The sequence below is a fragment of the Colletotrichum chrysophilum genome, assembly GCF_026319265.1.
Source record: "Colletotrichum chrysophilum strain AFK26 chromosome Unknown scaffold_22, whole genome shotgun sequence".
Lineage (NCBI taxonomy): Eukaryota > Fungi > Ascomycota > Sordariomycetes > Glomerellales > Glomerellaceae > Colletotrichum > Colletotrichum chrysophilum.
The window spans coordinates 351,938-369,572 of record NW_026517309.1 but is presented as its reverse complement, the minus strand read 5'-3'; the positions used below and the strand labels follow the sequence as shown (position 1 = coordinate 369,572).

General features: G+C 52.0%; 4 protein-coding genes across 4 annotated transcripts; 3 read left to right on the top strand and 1 right to left on the bottom strand.

Annotated features, from left to right (window-relative positions):
• Window positions 1-3,014: 3,014 nt before the first annotated feature.
• Window positions 3,015-4,896, top strand: COL26b_003873 (uncharacterized protein; the record flags this gene model as incomplete). The annotated part of the gene is made up of 2 exons (XM_053176758.1): window positions 3,015-4,581; window positions 4,634-4,896. The coding sequence occupies 2 exons, from the start codon at window positions 3,015-3,017 to the stop codon at window positions 4,894-4,896; spliced, it is 1,830 nt and encodes a 609-aa protein (XP_053039368.1).
• A 1,274-nt stretch (window positions 4,897-6,170) lies between these two features.
• Window positions 6,171-6,729, top strand: COL26b_003872 (uncharacterized protein; the record flags this gene model as incomplete). Its single annotated transcript, XM_053176757.1, has 2 exons — window positions 6,171-6,405; window positions 6,494-6,729. 2 exons carry the CDS (start codon window positions 6,171-6,173, stop codon window positions 6,727-6,729), a joined length of 471 nt encoding a protein of 156 aa, XP_053039367.1.
• Window positions 6,730-13,086: 6,357 nt separating this feature from the next.
• COL26b_003871 (uncharacterized protein) lies at window positions 13,087-15,190 on the top strand (the record flags this gene model as incomplete). Its single annotated transcript, XM_053176756.1, has 3 exons — window positions 13,087-13,967; window positions 14,019-14,202; window positions 14,261-15,190. The coding sequence occupies 3 exons, from the start codon at window positions 13,087-13,089 to the stop codon at window positions 15,188-15,190; spliced, it is 1,995 nt and encodes a 664-aa protein (XP_053039366.1).
• An 881-nt stretch (window positions 15,191-16,071) lies between these two features.
• On the bottom strand, window positions 16,072-17,266 carry COL26b_003870 (uncharacterized protein; the record flags this gene model as incomplete). Its single annotated transcript, XM_053176755.1, has 2 exons — window positions 16,072-16,952; window positions 17,029-17,266. 2 exons carry the CDS (start codon window positions 17,264-17,266, stop codon window positions 16,072-16,074), a joined length of 1,119 nt encoding a protein of 372 aa, XP_053039365.1.
• Window positions 17,267-17,635: the final 369 nt, after the last annotated feature.

Sequence of the window (17,635 nt, the reverse complement as noted above, 5' to 3'; positions counted from 1 at the left end):
AGCAGCTGCCATGCCTGCCGTAGAACAAGTTGAAACGTGGGCGTGGAAGGTTGGCAAAGGCTATTTTGGCAACTCAATTGGGGTGTGTTTCGTCATTTTTGGTTGGCGAAAGAAGAGTTGTCATCCCTTTGTCATTCGCTCCGAACTCTGCTGGGGCTGACGTAGGGCAGGCAGGGCTGGTTGTTTGTCGATCAGCCGTTGTCCTGTGCCATGCTGAAGAAGAAGCATGTGGCATGTTGATGGCATTCCAGGTTGGTTGTTGGTGTTCTGCCGGAAAATTTCCGGGAATTCGCAAGGTTGGACCAACATGTTCGAGTCCTCATTGGCGGCCGGGTGCGGGAGACAATGGACCCTTTCGGAAGAAAATTCGGGATAGGGGAGAAAGAAAAATAGGGGAGTGACGTGATGGAGTAAAAGTTGGTCGGATTCATGCATCGAGCAGAAAAGGTGGGATGACTTGCGGCTTAAACTCATGCGTTTGTGTTGTTGGTTGTTGCCTCTTCGGAACTCCCGCAGATTGGCGTCGTTCGGCTCGCTACGGTCGGCAGACTGCGGATGAGGTAAGCAGACAATGATGCTGCCAACACTGTGAAATGGGGGTCGATAAGGCTATCGGTATCAGAGATAAGTAGCGCAGTGGGCAAGGCACGTACCTCTGAAGGATAAGGCAGGTGGAGCCCCGCCAGGAGTGGCGCCGTAGGCGGCAAATGAGCGGCGGTGTTGACCAGTGGTGGCCAGTGGTGGTTGCGCATGCTGGGACCATCGCTGGACGCATCGACTTGGAACTGGCCCGTGTCGAGGGTCCGGGCCGTCATCAGTGGCTGAAATGGACGTCCACCTCAGTACTGCGCAGGATACTGAATGAGGTGAGGTACTTAAGGTACCTTACCTTACCTCATGAGCAAGTCCCCGGCGGCTCTCACTAACACGACACACTGAGTGTGGCCACTACAGCAGGCTAAGGCAGCGCTGCAACGGCCAACCACGCACGGCTCGGGCAGGACGGCGCGGACGGACTGATTATGTTTACGCTGACTCTGACTCTCGGAGCTCGTCGCGGAAGACGGCTGTGCACGTCTCATCGGGCCTGCTTGTTGATGATGGTTTGGTGGTGGTGGTGCTGTTGATGCCCAGTGTTAATGTTGTTCCCATCCTCCGTGATGGATGTTAGTGGTTGGCAGGTTGGTGAAGCCTGAGGTGCCTGACTGCCGGGCGCATGTTGATTTTCCACTTCAGTTGGAAGGCAGGAGGTATGGTGGTAATGGTACTGTTTTTGCCGTTGGTTGCACCTGCCTGCCGTGACCTGCATCGCTATTGCCTTGCCATTACTGCTGCAATTGCCCCCAGTGGCTCTTGCTCTGTTCCGAGTGTTGCTCTTGCCTTCCATCCATCAAAAGGGTCCGCGATTTGGGCGCGCCTGCCTGGCCAAAAAGTAACCTTCTTTCCAGGTTTGCGTGGTGTTTCTGTCTTTCCCCTCATGTGCCTTGCCTTCCCCAAAGGTACCTAACAAGGCACTTACCTTACCTCACTGCACCAACATCTCACCTTCCAACCGCAACCCTCCACGCAGCCCCCGAAAATAAGTTACCGACTGCCGTTCCGTTTGTCTCCTCTTCGGCTCCGTCATATCTCTCCTGCTTGACTCCATTTTACCGGTTTACCTTTTCCTTTTGTTTCTTTTTTCTTTCTTTTTTCTGCATCGTCTGCTTCTTCTTATTCACTGCTCTTCCGACTGTTGGTTACCCCCCTCTTCTCGGTTGACTCTTGCCTCTTCCCGGCTTTCATCTCGTCACCGAAATCAAAACCAGACCATACCGTCATCATCAAATCTCCGTCCTCCCGTTCTGGACGCAACCCTGGCCGGTGTTATCTTACCTTATCCCTTGGTACCACCTTCACCACCCACTCTCTGCGACTGCAACTGCGACTACGGGAATCCCAACTCGACCACGCCACCCCCCGTCGACTGACCGCCTGCCTGCCTCGTCCTCGCGTCGCATTGCCTACCGGTGCAGTGCAGCCAGCGACCGTCGACCCTCCACTCCTCACCCAATCTTCCTGCCGCACCGCAACACGCCGCTCCCGCACCCGCGCCCGCCGCACCGCCGCCCTGTGCCTCGCTGCGTTGCCCTGCGTGCTTGCGACCCTGCGACCTGCTTGCTTCACCTAAAGCAACCAAGTCAGCCTTTTTGCGCTCCCGCCCGCCCAAACACTTTGTCAAGTGTCCGGCGCCCGTTTCATCCATACACGACACGCCAGCATTGAGTCTCGGTGTCTTTTGGTCTCTCTGCTTGGGTCTGCTCTATTCAATCGTCTCTTCACTCAAAGACCCCCTGCGGCTGCATCTGCGACTGCGCCTTAACTGAACCGTTCACCTTCTGGGAATATCTCGGTCCGCAACTGTCAACAGCAGTCTGCAGTCTGTCACTGTGGTTTTTTTTTTCCCCCGACTGCCGCCATTCGCTCGGCCATCCATCGATCGACACCACCCATTCTTAACTGCGTCCTCTCGCCAACTCCTCCCTTTCACGGCCCCATTGGACCATTTTCTGCCGCTGCGCACGCGACCGACCGCGTAAAGTGGCTTGGTCAAGCGAAGCGACCCCAGCGCAGCGCTACCGCCACGACTAGACTGGACTGGACCACTCCCTCCCAGTCCCAGACTCTCAGCGAACTGACTGGATCGCTGGGCCGCTACCTACACCTGGACCTGGCCCTGCCCTGACGAATACGGCGGCCTGCCTACCAAAACAGCTGCTCATCATTGTTGACCCCCCCGGTCTTGGTATCAAGGGTCTCTGAATTATTGGGACTTCATTTCCCCCACCATCGTCAAAGCAGCCCAGGCCAATCTCCCTTCACCTTCCAGTTTTACCTCCCGCCTGACAACCAATTCCCGCCAACCCCGACGACATTCGACGCCTTCCGATTTCCAACCTGCCATGACCCTGGAATCGCCGACTTCACCACGAAAAACTTAGCTTTTCGATCTCACTTCAACCATCCAGGCGACCATGTCCGTTTGCGTCGAGCAGTCCATGCACACAAACGACGACGACCACCCCGACGTCACGAATAACGTCTCTCGAGACCGAGACCCCTCCGGTATCGATAGGCGACCGTCGCGAGACGACTACAATGGTAACGCCAACGCTACAGAAGAGTTAACCTCGATCATGACTGCCTCAATCATCACAACAATCCTCAACACCGCTTCCAACCCCGTATCTCCCGGACCCTCCAGTCCTCCCCTCGAACAGGCCAAGAGCAATGACTTCGTGCCCCCGACCCGCCCCAGCAGCACTCCCTTCCTCCACCCCGATCAACGAAATTCGGATTGCTGCTGTCCGATGGCTGAGGACACCGAGGCCTACGGAGGCCCGGGTATCACCACCCATCCCTACTCCCTCGAGACCCCGGAGGCCTCGCCCTCACTGAATCTGAACGATCTTCCCGCCGAGATTCACGAGTGCATCCTTGATCATTTATTCGGATACCGCGTATCCACAACGTCAAAGAGTTCGGTGGGCATGCCGAGCGTGACCAAGAGCTGGGGAACCGCGCTGCGACACTCTCGGCGCAGGGAGTTGTCAGAACTGGCCCTCGTGAGCCCCGTATGGAGAATCCTGATTCAAGAGCGCTTGTATCGCCATATCAAGATCAAGGCGACAGTGGAATCCCTCGAGATGGCCATGATTTACTTCAGCGAGCACGACCACCTTCGTCGCTACGTGAAACACATTGAGATTTGGTTCCCGGTGTTCCAGCCCAAGTACGGACCGCTGGCGCTAAGCACTACCCTCGCCCTCCCAACGGTCACCATGGACGGATTGACGAATGCGACCTACACCCTCCCCGCCAACAACTGCAGCCTCGAGGAAGCCTTCTCTTTCGTCTCCCAGGCTCTGCCTGACGTTTGCGTAATGACGATTGAGGGTGGTGAGAGAAAGAAGGCGCCGAAGGTGCAGCATAGCTGGCATAGGCGGCCGGCTGGCTGGCATCTTCCCACCCTCGAATCGGTGCGCACCTTGGTGACCAAGGGCCAGTGGAATCTCATGCGCAGCGACTCCGATTTCGCAGCCATTTTGAGTTCCCTCCCTAATCTGAACGAGTGGCACGGCTCCTACAGCAAGCCCAAGTCCAAGAGCTACTTAAGCATGGCCAGCATTCTTCCCAAGCTGCCGACAAATTTGACGTACCTCAACTTGTGCCTGGAGAGCGACTACAGACGGGAATTGACGTGCCCTCCGTTCTACATGAAGGTCTCCAACCAAGTACACTTCTGTACTCGGCTGGCGGATGCGACGCCGGCGCTTGAGCACCTGGCATACACTGGTCGTGTGTGCAAGGCCTTTTTCAACATGGCAGCCATCAGATCCGACCCGAGAACAACCCGGCTCAAGACGATTGACCTGACAGTCAAAAACTGCTGCCGGCCGGTGCCACAGTTCCACGACTCGGGAAGTGGAATTCAAGATATGAACTTTATCCACGCGTTTGAGATGCTTGTCCTTGCAGGCATCCACTCCATGTCAACTCTGAAGGCACTCGACTACCTGCGGATTCGGTTTGTGGACTTGGGTATGTATTACCTCCAACACCATGCAATGGCTTTGTACTGACGAGTTCTTAGATTCTCCCGTTCCACCACTGAACCCGTACTTTGTCCTCCGCGACGGCTGGTGCTCAGGCGTATGGAGCGACAATATTCTAGCAGAGTTGAACCGAGTGCGACCAAATGCGAAGTTTGAGCAGTTGAGCGAATCCTTTGGCGAAGTCGGGTTTAACAAGGACGGCCGCATGATCATCAGCCCTGATTACCCGCGCTCGAGAGTCCTCTCACTGAAGCTGGCCAACTATGCCTTGCTGGCTGGTAGCGTCGCCGCATTGCCATAGAAAGCCACACATCTGCGCACGAACGAAAAAGCAAGCAAGGTGTGAAAGACATCATACGCTTCCTTTCTGCTTTTCTTTATATCACGACAACAATGAACTTGCACAGCAACAAGGGGTACCGGAAGGGGCGTTAATTCGAGGTCTCTGCGCCATAGAAGCATCATACCCCTAATCTGATTTGGAAAAACCTGGGTCCATGACTTTTCTTATCTCGACGGAGTTGGGGGCATGACACATGGAACGATGGGTTAATATGGAGTCTGGACGGAAGGGGGGCAAGAATCAGCAAGTTCGTTTTGAGGCATCTTTGTCTTTTGGCTCTGCATCTGGAGGAAACTATTCCTCCTTCACTTGTCCACCGGTCGTATATGGTCAACAAAAATGGTTTCTCTTTCTGCTATTGCGTTCCCTGGTCCGTCTGTGCATGATGTAGGGGCGGCTGTTCCCACGAGCAAGTGGGCCAGCATGCGTGGACTGAACTTTCATCATGAGAGATAAGTATCTTTGCAACCTTAAACTGATTTTGTGTATGCTTCAGCGAGAGTCCGTGGCGGGTCGACGGTCCGAGTTTTATAGATAGCTTGGTGGTGTGTCCCTCGAGGTCTCGCTTCCGAGGAAGACGCGGACCAAGATATCACACCCTTCAGAGTCGACGAATCCACGCTAGAATATTCGTGGACTCCTCGCAGAGTGGCAGTAGCTCTTCCAGAGTCTCAAATACGGCGAGGGCTGGGCTCTAGGTCAGCACAGGGTGTAACATGCCCACTGCCGAAGAGACATTAATGCAACCACCGATGCAGTCATGCGGCTCAGCGGTTCAGCCCGTGTCCAGGCTGCACGGTAAACTTGTCGTTCGAATGTTCGTGGTGACGTTGCGCTGAGAAAAGGTGAGATGGTTTGGAGCAGATCCCGCTTACCCTCAAGTACATGCACGTCATGACGCGATTTGAATCCCTAAAGTCGCATCAAAGGATCTGACTAAACGAGAGACGAGGGGATTTAAATTGTAAATGTAACACCGTGTTGAATAGTTTATCTGCATGTCAGCCTGCTGCCTTGCCTATTGGTGTTCTCAGTGGAACGGAAGATCCTTTCTTACGAAGGCCTGGAAGTGGCAGACTGCGGTAGTTATAAGAACATTGAGCCCAATCTTGGATTCGAGGAGTATTTTCCAATCTCTTGGTATCAAAATTACCTAGTTACGAAGCGTACAAAGCTTTAGTAAAAAGCTCCCAGATCTCGCAACAGCCAGTCGACGGAAACACCTCCTCAAAATGCGCACCTCAACATTCGTCACCACCGCCGCGGCCCTCTTGAGTGGCGTGGTCCAGGGATATCTCCAGACAATCGGCCTCCCGCAGACAATCAAGCCCGGCGACGTGTGGGACGCGCCGGTCACGACGGCCATCATGCAGCCCAGGCAGGACCTCATGATCTGGGGCATCGGCGATACGTCTTCCGTCTACGCGGGAAGCATTAGTCGCGAATTCCACCGGACCAATCTGCGTCGTACGTAACTCTCCTGCAGCTGTCCTTGTCTTTGCCGAGCATTGGATATAGATCATCAGATCGGCAGTGCTGACTTTCGCCGATGTAGAAGAGCTTTCCGGCGGGTACAATGACACGATCCCAAACATCTCGATCCCGGAGTCCCTGAACCTCGCGCCTGGAGAGTACGGCATCCAGGCTGTGATCTTGGAGTGGGCCGGTGCTGCGAACACTCCGTCGCTGGAGACTTGGTTCTGGAATGTGACGATTGGAGACGTGACGAGCGAGGAACGGGTGTGGCAGAGTGCGCACGGGGTGAATTCGAAGCGTTGTAATCTTGTGTAGAACCGAAAGACACCTCATTTACATATATTGATAGCTAAGTATCGTTTGACCGCTCAAGGTAGTCAACAAAAAGCCAGGGGTATTTATCATATAGTTCTTGTTGCCGTCGCAGCCGCTCGCGCCGCAGCTTGCACAACTGCTCGTGAAGGTCGTCAACAACGTAATTGACGCCCTTGCAGGAGCAAAGCTTGAACTCCTTGAACATGTCGGATGACCAGGGATAATGTGTCGTTGATAGGCCTTGGCAGGAATAGGACTCAAAAATTCTCAGGTGGGCATATGGGTTTTGGTTTTTGACCCAGAGGTCGAAGCGGAAGTTGGGGTTGGGGTTGGCGTTGGCGTTGAAGCATCCTTCGCTGTCGCACCACAACACATTTCTCGATAAGCTCGTGTCGATTTCGCACGAATCCGGGTCCATCAAGCGCACCTTGAGGACTCGACTGTAGTTGTTCTCAATCTGGGCGTTACTCCATAGTAAACGACGCCTTTGAACGAACGTTTCTTTCTCTCCTTCCTTTGTTGAAATTGAATACTCGGAGTGGCAGCTCCCGCACGTGAAGTCTTTACGATACTGTTTGAGAGCTTGAGTTCGAACCTTCGTCCAGGTAACATGAGGACAAAGGAGCTGGTCGTAGCTATGTTGTCCAGGAGATTCGCCGTCGACAGCTGAAAGAGGAACCATCCAGCTTAGTTCAACCTCGCGCTTGAGTCTCCCATTCGTGGACTGCTCCACAAGAAACTCAACCTTTGGGGGCTTTGCTCCGTGAACCCCATCGAAGCATTGTTTGCACTCAAGAAAGACAAAGCCGTCGGGCTTGGGATTGTGTCTGGCCTCGACCCAGTGGCTGACATGACCCCATCTGAAAGAAACATGAGAGCACAGCCGCACGCGTCCTTCCCAGAGGATACAGCGCCTCCGCTTCCGCCTGTGAAGCTTGAAGAGCTGCTCCCTGGAGAACCACAGCCTTTGGTGATCCTCTCCGCAGCCAGAGCACCTCAGTTTCTCCTCGAAGCGAGCCAGGTGGAGCTCTAGTTCCGTTCTGTCTGGGATACGCTGCAGACATGGTTGGCAGAGATTCTCATGGCTCGCTTTGAAGAGGAAGTGCGGTGCTCTGGCCGCAGACATGAGCACCAAACGTAGCAGCTTAAATTGCACTTCCTGCTGGCAGGTACAACCCTCGTGTCCTGAAAAGTGGAAGCGGTACGGTGGCCTGTCGCTTCTGAACTTCGAGAAGCGCTTCTCTCCAAAGAGTCTGAAGAACATATGGGATACGTGTCGGATGTAATATAGGTCGGCTTCTCGCATTTGATACATGATATCGGCGATGACTTCCTCGGGAAGAGCACAGAGGCGGCTCTGTACCCTATTTTGGTGCTCCCGATCGAGCACCGCCGTCATGAGGCTCGACTCCTTCGTGCCGGTAGTAGTCATTTGTGCGACGGATATGGCGAGAATGAATGTTCAGCGTAAATTGATTGGAGAGCGCCTGGTTCATGCGTTATTAGTTGAGCCGTTGTTCTCAATGACTCAAACCGGTGACTCCGATGGCGTCCGAGGACGAAGAGGTTGTCTATTTTCCGCAGACGCTATGGACAGCGTCGAGAAGCTTTTCTCAGCCTACAAAATTTCCAAAACCTTCCTCCTTGCTCTTCTAGACTTGGTTTCGTCGCTGTTGTTCACTCGAACGACGTGTGCCTTCAGCTCTGATAAAAAAGAAATCAAACCTGCAGTCACTTGGCGAGGCGATAAGAAGCAAAGGCTAAGCCTCAGACTCGCACCTCGTTTTTAGTTTCTGGAGGCCAGTTGCCAGGACTTCTGGCTGTCCCAACCAGGTCGTTAGTAGGGCTGCGTGGTGGGCACGCAGCGACACCGGGGGCTCGAAGTACTGGCAACTGGTTCCTAGCATCTCGTTTGCCAGGTCCCAGAAGCCAGCTGCCAGATGATGCAGCTGTCTCAGTACCGCTTTTTTAGACACTTCTTGCCCTTTACAGCCTACTAGAATCACACAATACGCCTACATGCCGATAGCTTTAGAGGGCCAGATAGGGCAAACTACTGGCTAAAATATTGATACGTCATTTTCTTCTCGATGGCTGGGGCGGATTCGGGCCTAAGGTTTGCGCTTGGAAGGAGGGATTCGAGGTCTCGGGTGTTCCTTCGCTGACGTGATATGCTCATCAGGGTCGCCGTGACTGAGAGCCGTCGTGTTGGCAAGACCAGTTATTTCCTTTCTATCGTTACCGTAATCGAGGTTTCTGATTCTGCCCTCGTAACAACAGCTTGACTGTTTAGGCACACAGATCAAACTTCACTTCTGGGAGTGGATGTAATTTCAGGTCAATTAGGTTCAAAACTTCTCTTCAGTTGAAAAGAAGATCCAAATGTTTAGCAAGTTCGGACTCCTGATACCTGCGTAGACCCTGTCGTATAGACCTGACAAGTTCAGATTCCTGAAGATGTGACGTTTAAGGCCTATCTTTGACCAAAACCTTCCGGCTATAAGCGTAGGCACTCATAAAACCTCATATTCTGCTCTCATAAAGCCGTCAGAATATCGCCACCAGGTCTTGTTGTCAAAATGTCCCCCCTGAATAGCTTAGCCCACCTGGGCACTCGATGTTTGGTCTTCGACAGAACATATAACATGCAACCTCTCAAATCTCCCAGTGATTGTAACGTAAATGTTTTCTTAGAATGATATGAGCAGAGAAAAAGCTTGAAGAAGCTCACGGTCTCCTAGGAAATGCCAACTTTGAACTTCAACTCTTGTCGGTCAAATTTGTGTGCTTTCGTCTAATTACAACTGCGCCCGAAGGGCAGCATATGGAAAGGTAACACAAGCCACCGCCTCGTCAATAACCTCACTTTTCATTCGTCTGGCTGTGGACATTCAAAATGAGGAGGCCCAATAGCGCAGCTGCAAAGTTTGTCTTTTGCTGACCAGTCCAAGTTAGACTTTCTACATCTTCGCAAAGTTCTTCGTAGTTCGTCACACGAATATGTGTTAGAAGAATCGCATCGGCTACAACGAGAAATGGAAGTTAGCAAATGTTCTACAGCTAAAGGGAGGGACGACCAAACGTACTTGGGTTCTAAAGGGCGGTAAATGAAATTTTTATAGGATTTGCTCTTATCAAGGATGTTCCTGAAGTCACCCTGAGAGTTGTAACACCCTTTGGTGTCGCACCAGAGGACATGCTTTGAGAAGTTGTGTGTTTTGTATGACTCTGGATCTAGTAAGAGCGATTTAGAAGGAGGTTCGAGATCATCGTAGGTTTCTATTTCCTGAGATGCCTGAATTCTTTGAGGTCTCCAAAGAATTCGCCATCCCCGGATAAGCGTCTCTTCTCCCGATTCTGCTTTGGTCCATGAATACTGGAAGCTGCAGATAGAGCACTCCAATAATCCCGGAAGTTGACCTGGTACGATATGCCTCAGGATCTCTGTCCAGGTGACATGCCGGCAAAGCATGTTGTCGTATGTGCGTCGCCTGGAAGAGCAGCTCTCGATAGGAGAAGCGGGTAGTCTCCAACTCATTTCGATCTTGTAACGATTTTCCTCCTTGCCACGTTTCGTCTTTGTAACCTCGGCGAAAGCCCTCACCGCCGGGTTTTGTGCACCACTGACTCCAACGAGGCACTGGTGGCATTCGAATATGCTCCCGCCATGGGGAAATTGCGTCTTCGGGATTTCCAGTGGTTGATATCCGTCTATCTGAAAGAGAGATGGGAACATAGTCGGATACGTCCTTCCCAAAGAATACACCGCCTTGAGCCCTCGGGCTGTTCATGTGGCGACTCATGCGAAAACCACATCGCCTCATGGTTCGACTTACAAACAGAGCACCAGACATCTTTTCTATAGTCAGCTATCAGCTCAGCCAGCTGATTTTCGTCCGGGATTTGCTGCGAGCATGGCTGGCAGAGAGATTGACGCCGCAGAGTGAACGCAACTTTCTCGCTACAGTTACACCATTTCGAAAACTTGTCGTACGGAATCTCAAGCGGGTTTTCGCCGATAGGGGGGTGGATTTTCCAGACGTACGCGTTAAAGACTGGCTGAGAGTGACTGACTACGTGTCTGTTGTCATTGTAACGGTACCTGTTGTAAAAATTGCTTGCGGAATCAGATTCTTTGGGAAAGCGGAGTTCTCGAAAAGGGATTGCCCCAGAGAGCCGGAAGAAGAGATGGGACACTTGGCGGGTGAGATAGATCTCGGTAAGTCGCATGCAAGACATGATTTCTAGGACAAGTTCCTCGGGAAGAGCGCAGATGCGGCTCTGCAATCTGTTCCGGTGCTCACGATCAAATACCGTCATCTCGAGACCGTCGGCGGGCGCTGACTGATGAGTCTCGGCGTGCGGTTGCTCCATGCTGATAGCCGTCATTTCTGCGGTGGGTGATTGCGAGAAGAAATCCGGTGCATGCGCTATGGGAAGCGTCATTTATAATGTTTTCACCGTACGGCGTTCTTTTTCAATGACTCATATTCAAGCCGAACCTTGGAATATCAGCGCAGCCGAGGACCAAAAGGTTGTTCATTCTTCCAAGACGCTAGTAGCACATCGGCAACCTTTGTCAGTAATTACTGATTGGACTGCTCTCTGTCGCTGTGACTATGGACTATCTGTGAAGGCCCTCCTCATTGCTCTCATGAACTTTATTTTCTGGCTTTGATGAACACGAACGAAGTCTGCCTCTTCCGCTGATGAGAACTCCAGGCCTGCAGATATTCGACGGAACGACACGAAGCCCAGGCTAACGTTTGAGTCCAGGAGGGTCATCAGTTAGAAAGAGGGAACCAAGGCATTGGATATCCCTTCGCTGACTTTAAACGGCCATCAGGGTCGCCTTGGCTACAAAGGGAACAGCCGTCGTGTAGCCGAGTCGATTAGATCAGTGCCAATTAACTGTCCCGGCAGGAAATCCATTTACATGTGTGAGTTCCGTAGTAACAATCTGTGTACTGCTTGTGTCTGCTCAAAATTTCTCCATGCGATCTTGATAGCTCTTTTTTCTGCGTGTGAACGGCTGTGTGGCTGGTGGCGAACAGGTACGCCCAACGCTGTGGCTGAAGCTGACGAGAAACACCTCCTCATTTTTCCCATCAGCTTTAGGGTCTGATATCCTAGAATTCGACCCATTGAAGATGGTTACTGTAGTTGCCGAAAACAATTGGTGGCTCCCCACTCACGTCATTCCGCTTTCGCCACTGCAAACGTTAGGAACGTACGGCTTCATCGCGTGTGAGACATCTAGCAGCTTGGCACAGAAGCCCTCCGATCGCCAGTGAGCGTGGAGGCTTCTAGGGACGTCCCGAACGTTGGTACCCGCAATGCTCGATTCCTAATCGGTGTTCTTTCTCCGTCCCGCGTGTTGCGATTGAGCGCCTGGCATGTGCTCTGCGACACTTGTTCCGGTGGAAGGAGCTTCATCCGAAAGACTTTGGCAGGTTGGCACCTCTGTCGTTGAGAACATGTATGAAGAGAAGAAGATGCTCAAAAGTCGTTGAAGGGAAACACGCAATGGACGAACCCTCAGTCATCTTCTGCTGACTTTTGGCGATCAGTGCCCATCCAGTTTCTTGGCCAAGACGCGGCAGATCTATCATGGAAGATTCCACGGGGATCTACATTGCCATGTCGGGGGCTAGAGAAATGCTAGTCCCGCAATTCTGTGGCGTTTCGGCCGGTCTTCTCAACGCGGAAGTGAGACAACCATTGCTCTGGGTTCTTCCTGCAAGCAATCTTGGGCTAAGCGATGCGAGAACGGCGCCCGTCGGCTAGAGCCGCCATAATAGCTCCATTCTTGAACCCATTCCGAACTTCAGATTCTGATTGGTAGGGAACCGTGAGATGAGTGTGAATCAACGTCCACTGTCTGAGTCTTTCTGCAGCTAAGGTCTACCGAGACAGGAAGGATCGACTGATGCTGTCCCGCGGATCGAAAAGCTTGACATGTTTTCGGTTTTCACTGTGTTGAAATATCTCGCGGGGAAGAATGTGGCTTCTGAGTGGCATTGACGTTTCCACAAAACTAACTCGTATCTTGCCGGATTCGGAAACTTCGCACTTCAGCTCCGGCAACTTCAGCTACCTACGCAATGTGCTTGGGCCGAATCAAACTAGACAGGACACGCACTTGTAGAGGCAACAAATGAGAAACAAAATCTCATCTCATATAACCAGCTCCTCCTGGCAAGCGAAAATGTGGAAAGCTGAACCAAAGCTCACACTGCTAAGGAGTTCCTGTCAATGAGCGCCCTAACCCTGCAGTATAAGATCGGGAACCGGCAAACTGATTGAACGAAGTATCATGAGAAAACACCCACACTGCGATTAACTTCCACAAATAAAATGCTCATCGGCTTGGCGTCCAAGATCATCTCCATACCATTCATCCCCATCAAGATACTCAGAAATCATCTTCCGTACCCTTCTTTGCCTCCTTCCGAACCGAAAACCAGCCAGGGCCCAAAGAACCCCTCTGCTTCGACCTCAAATCCCACCAAGATGTACGTCTATCTGGGCAAGCTCAACTGGAAGGGTGCGGCGGTGGCTGAGGACGAGACTTTCATCGTTATACTGCCAAATGGAGCTGTTCGCACCGGTGACCCTGCCTATGTCTTCTTCCAGTGGACGCGGGATGAATACGGAGTGCCGAAGGCCAACTGGTTTCAGACAATCTCTATCGACAAGGTTTCCAAGACCGACAAGGGAGACGATGTCTTCACTCTGAAGCACCCGAAGTTCTCTTGGAAGATCACCAGCCAGCAAGCCTACGAGAACATCAAGATTACCATGTCAGATTGCGCAAGCCATGAGACCTCGTCGAGTCTCAAGCGTGTTTGGGGTACTCACTCTCACGGCGACAAGGCCAATGACACTGTCCGAGTCTGGACCGGAAAGATCAACTGGTCCACCTTCGCCAAAAACGAGATGGCTGCCTTCATCGCTCCTGAGGGCTTCGGCCAAGGCAGGCCCATCATATCTCTTTGGCAATGGACGAAGAACTATGCTGGCAAAGCCAACGATCCGTCTCTCCGTTGCGAATACCAGAAGATTGAGGCTGAGAACGATGACGTTGTCAGATTTACTTACACTTCCTACTACGACTTGGACTGCACCTTCAACCGGCAAACCGGCAAGCTTTCCGTCCGCATGAAATCACCTCAGGATAGTTCCGCCAAAGACCTTGGCGAGTTCACCCTCGCTGGTTTGATCGATCGCCACTCTCAGTGAGTTTCAACGCCTCTCATAAACCTGCAAAACTGACACATTTGACTCAGCGACTTTAATCCGCCTGAGTCAACCCCGAACAAGGCGGAAACCGAATTCAGGCTTCCTCAGCCTCAGCCCTCGCTTCCTCGCATTGTTGCACCGATGCCCTTCCCTCGAACATTGGTCGATACTTTGACTCATGCAGCTGCATTCATTGACCAGGCTGGATACCAAGCCAAGTATGCTGAGCAGGTAAGCTCTCAATAATGTCTAGGTGTCTTGCAAAATATGGTCTCTAACCACCACTTAGCAATTCAAAGCGCTAGACTCCAAGCTGCACGACAGTGAATACCAGCTTGATGCTGCCAGAAAGCAGATTGGAGACCACGAAGCTAATGTCAGGGCCTTGAACGCCGAGATTGCTGAGGGTAAAGGCAAAGTCGCTGCTCTGGACAAGAGCCTAGTGGACGCAAAGAAGCAAGCAGAGGCTAAAGAGAAGGAGCTGAGTCAACTGATGGAGAAAATTTCGGCACACGACATAAAAGATCACGAGATCATCAAGGAGCTCCACGAAGAGCTGGACAAGCTCAAGGCTCATATCAATCGCCTTCAGGAGGACCTTGTTGCCGCTAATGTTCAGCTCAATGCGACAGATGCCCAGCTTCAAGAGGAGAAGAAGCAGAAAGCCCGTCTCGAAGAGGATTTGCGTGTGCTCGGGAATAAAAACTCGATTCTAGAGAAAGACAACAAGAGACTGACGGCAGAGATCTGTGTGGTAAAGTCGAAGAACGGAGATTCGGAGAAGCAACAGCAGGCACTCCAGAAGCAACTGCATGACGCCACGGCTAAGCTCAAGACTACCCAGTCTGAACTCACTTCGAAGTCCGACGCGCTCCTGAAGGCTTCTGAGAAAATCATACTCCTTGAGAAGCAGCGAAAAGACCACGATGAGATTGACAAGAAACACGAGGAAGATGACAGGAAGCAGGAAAAGAAGCGCCATGATGACGAGGTCAAGCGCATCAAAGCAGATGATGAGCATCGCAAGGCTGACGACAAGCGACACGAAGAGGAAGAGAAAATCCGCAATGAATACGAGGACTTCAAAAAGAAGTATGCGGATCACCTCGAGAAGGACAAGGTGTACGACAAGGCCCGAGAAGATGCGGCCAACAAGTTGGTCGCAGATACCCTAGATTTTGCGAGGAGACAGATGGGAAGTCTGCCACAGAGGGGTTGAGTAACCGGCACAAATTGGCACTAGAGCATGATTTCTTTTGCGTTGGAATTTGCTCGTCACATGGTTTAAGTTGGCTTTTCCATCTGAGAATATGCCGTTTGAACTTTGTTTTACTTTGACCTTGTAGCTAAGGGTCATAGTCCCATCAGCACTCATACACAACCGGTTCAACGCAAGTTCTTTTCACCATGTTTGCCGCCTGGAGGTGCACCTTTTTGACTGCCGTATGACTCTGACGGGGAAATATGTGAGGTCTTGGTTGCTTGGGGTCAAATGGACGGCTCTTGTGACTTTGACCTTCTCCGGTTGATGACGAGCAGGAGAAGTATCCGACTGCAGCGAGGCTTAAACGAACCCGGACTGAAAATTCGCCTACCGTGACGTCGCCCCAGCAGTTGTCTCTGAACTCTCATTGACCGACGTCCACATCACCTAGTCAACAGTGTAATCAGCTTTTCGAAACAATGCTTAACCCTAGCCAAGGAAATGCCCAAAGATCACCTCTAATGATATAAGTAGGGATTATGCGTATCGAATGCAAGGATGGAGTAATTGCGCAGTGTTTCGTTTACTTTCTTTTGGTCCCCGGTTTAATTGTGAAAACGGAAAGAGGTTTGGGCACTTGTCATAGGGTGAGGATTACTCTCTGAGATCCATGAAGAACCACAGTCATTTAGATTCCACCAGAAACATTCAAGTTATTGGCGAGTTATTATGAGCTGCAATTGTTAATCCACGAACGTTCAAGACGTAGATCTTGTGTGTTTAAGTCCTACGGCCGTCAAGGCCAAATCAATTTATGTAAGAGATACGTCAAGTACTCGCTAGATATACAAAGAAATTTGTCAAAACATGTTGACGGCAGGTACTCCCTCGCCCATTTAGCAGCTGTTCTTGATACCGCTAGCGTACATGGCGAAAGTGTCCGCATTGTTGAGCGACTGAGACGCGCTGATGGTGTCGACGCAGCCCTCGTATCCGTAGCAAACATCGTCAGTGGCGCCGATTTCAGACAAGTGAGTAGCCTCGTGGATCATGAGGTAAGCCAGGTCCATACCGCGGCATCCGGCGCCAGAAACAGGGACCTCGAAAGAGTTCTCGCAAAGGACAATGTAGCCGTCGAGGCCGGGCTGAGAAAGCTTGTTAGTACTTGCGTCATTAAGGAAGAAAAGTTCAAGATGACTTGCCTGAGCGTAAGCAGCAGCGTTGGCGCAGAAGTTGCCAACATCGGAGCAGTACATCTTGGCGTCCGCAGTCGAGCTGCCAAGATAGTCGGCGACCTTGCCAAGGACATCAGCAGCCTTGGTGCCCGACGACTTCGAACGGAAGTACTGCTCCACGCGGGTACCTGCCTTGGCCGCCGTCTGCGCAGCGGCGGCAAGCTTCTGGCCCTCGGCAAGGCCCTTGATAATGGCCGTCTTCTTGCTTCCGGTGCAGTCGTTCTGGACGTTGGCGCGCTTAGCAGCCAGGCTCTGGTGGAACGCGGCGTGAACCTCAGCAGCCTTTACTCCATCGACCTTAGCGGTGAGGACGCCCGAATCGTAGACAATCTGGCCGGCAATGTCGTTGCTTCCCTCCTTGGCGTAACGGAGAGATCCGACACTCGAAACGTTGAACTCGCCGCCGGTGCTAAGGTCGTGTACCTTGGCGGGATCCCACTGGACCTCGACCTTCTCACCAGCACCAATTGTCTTGAAGGCAGAGTCGGGGAGGTTCGTGTCACGGACATAGACGCGGATGCCGTTGAAAGCAACTCTGTTGACTATTGGATTCATTAGAGAGGCCCATCCTAACAACCAACTTATATGAGAAGCGTCATAACAAAATCTAGTACTTACCGCCTTCAGTAGAGGCGGTCGTGAATTGAGCCCTCTCGACGGGAGTGTCGTCAAGGATAGAACCGGTCTTGAGAACTCGCAGAGGGCTGCTACCGGTGTTGGTGATGGTGGCCTTCAGTTCGCTGTTGCCGACCTGCTCAATCTTGACATCAAGAGGGCTTGCGTCTCGGCGAGCAAGGTTGATAGCGGCGCCATTAGCAAGGGCCGCAAGGCAGGAAACAACAGTGGCGGCCTTCATTTTGGCTAAGGGATGTGGAAGAAACGAACGTAAGAACGAATGAATAAATGAATGAATGAGCGGATGAATGAATTATCTTCCGGACTTGGTCGGTAGCAGCTCAGCTGTTGAATTGTGACTAGAATATCCTTCCTTCGTCAGCGGAAGAGCACGACTTTATTACTTCACATCCTCGTGAAGGAGCAACCCGCCGGCCCCGCTGTGGGAGGCTGCATTCAGCCTGGACCGAAACATGAGTCGTATCGTGGAGAATGAAATCTCAAGGTGTAGATGCTTTTTTCCGCCACTGAAAACGAGCAATTTTGGGATGGGGCTTGAAGACAGCTACTTTTCCGACACGTTCGTCGGGACAAACTGAGGCTGATGGAC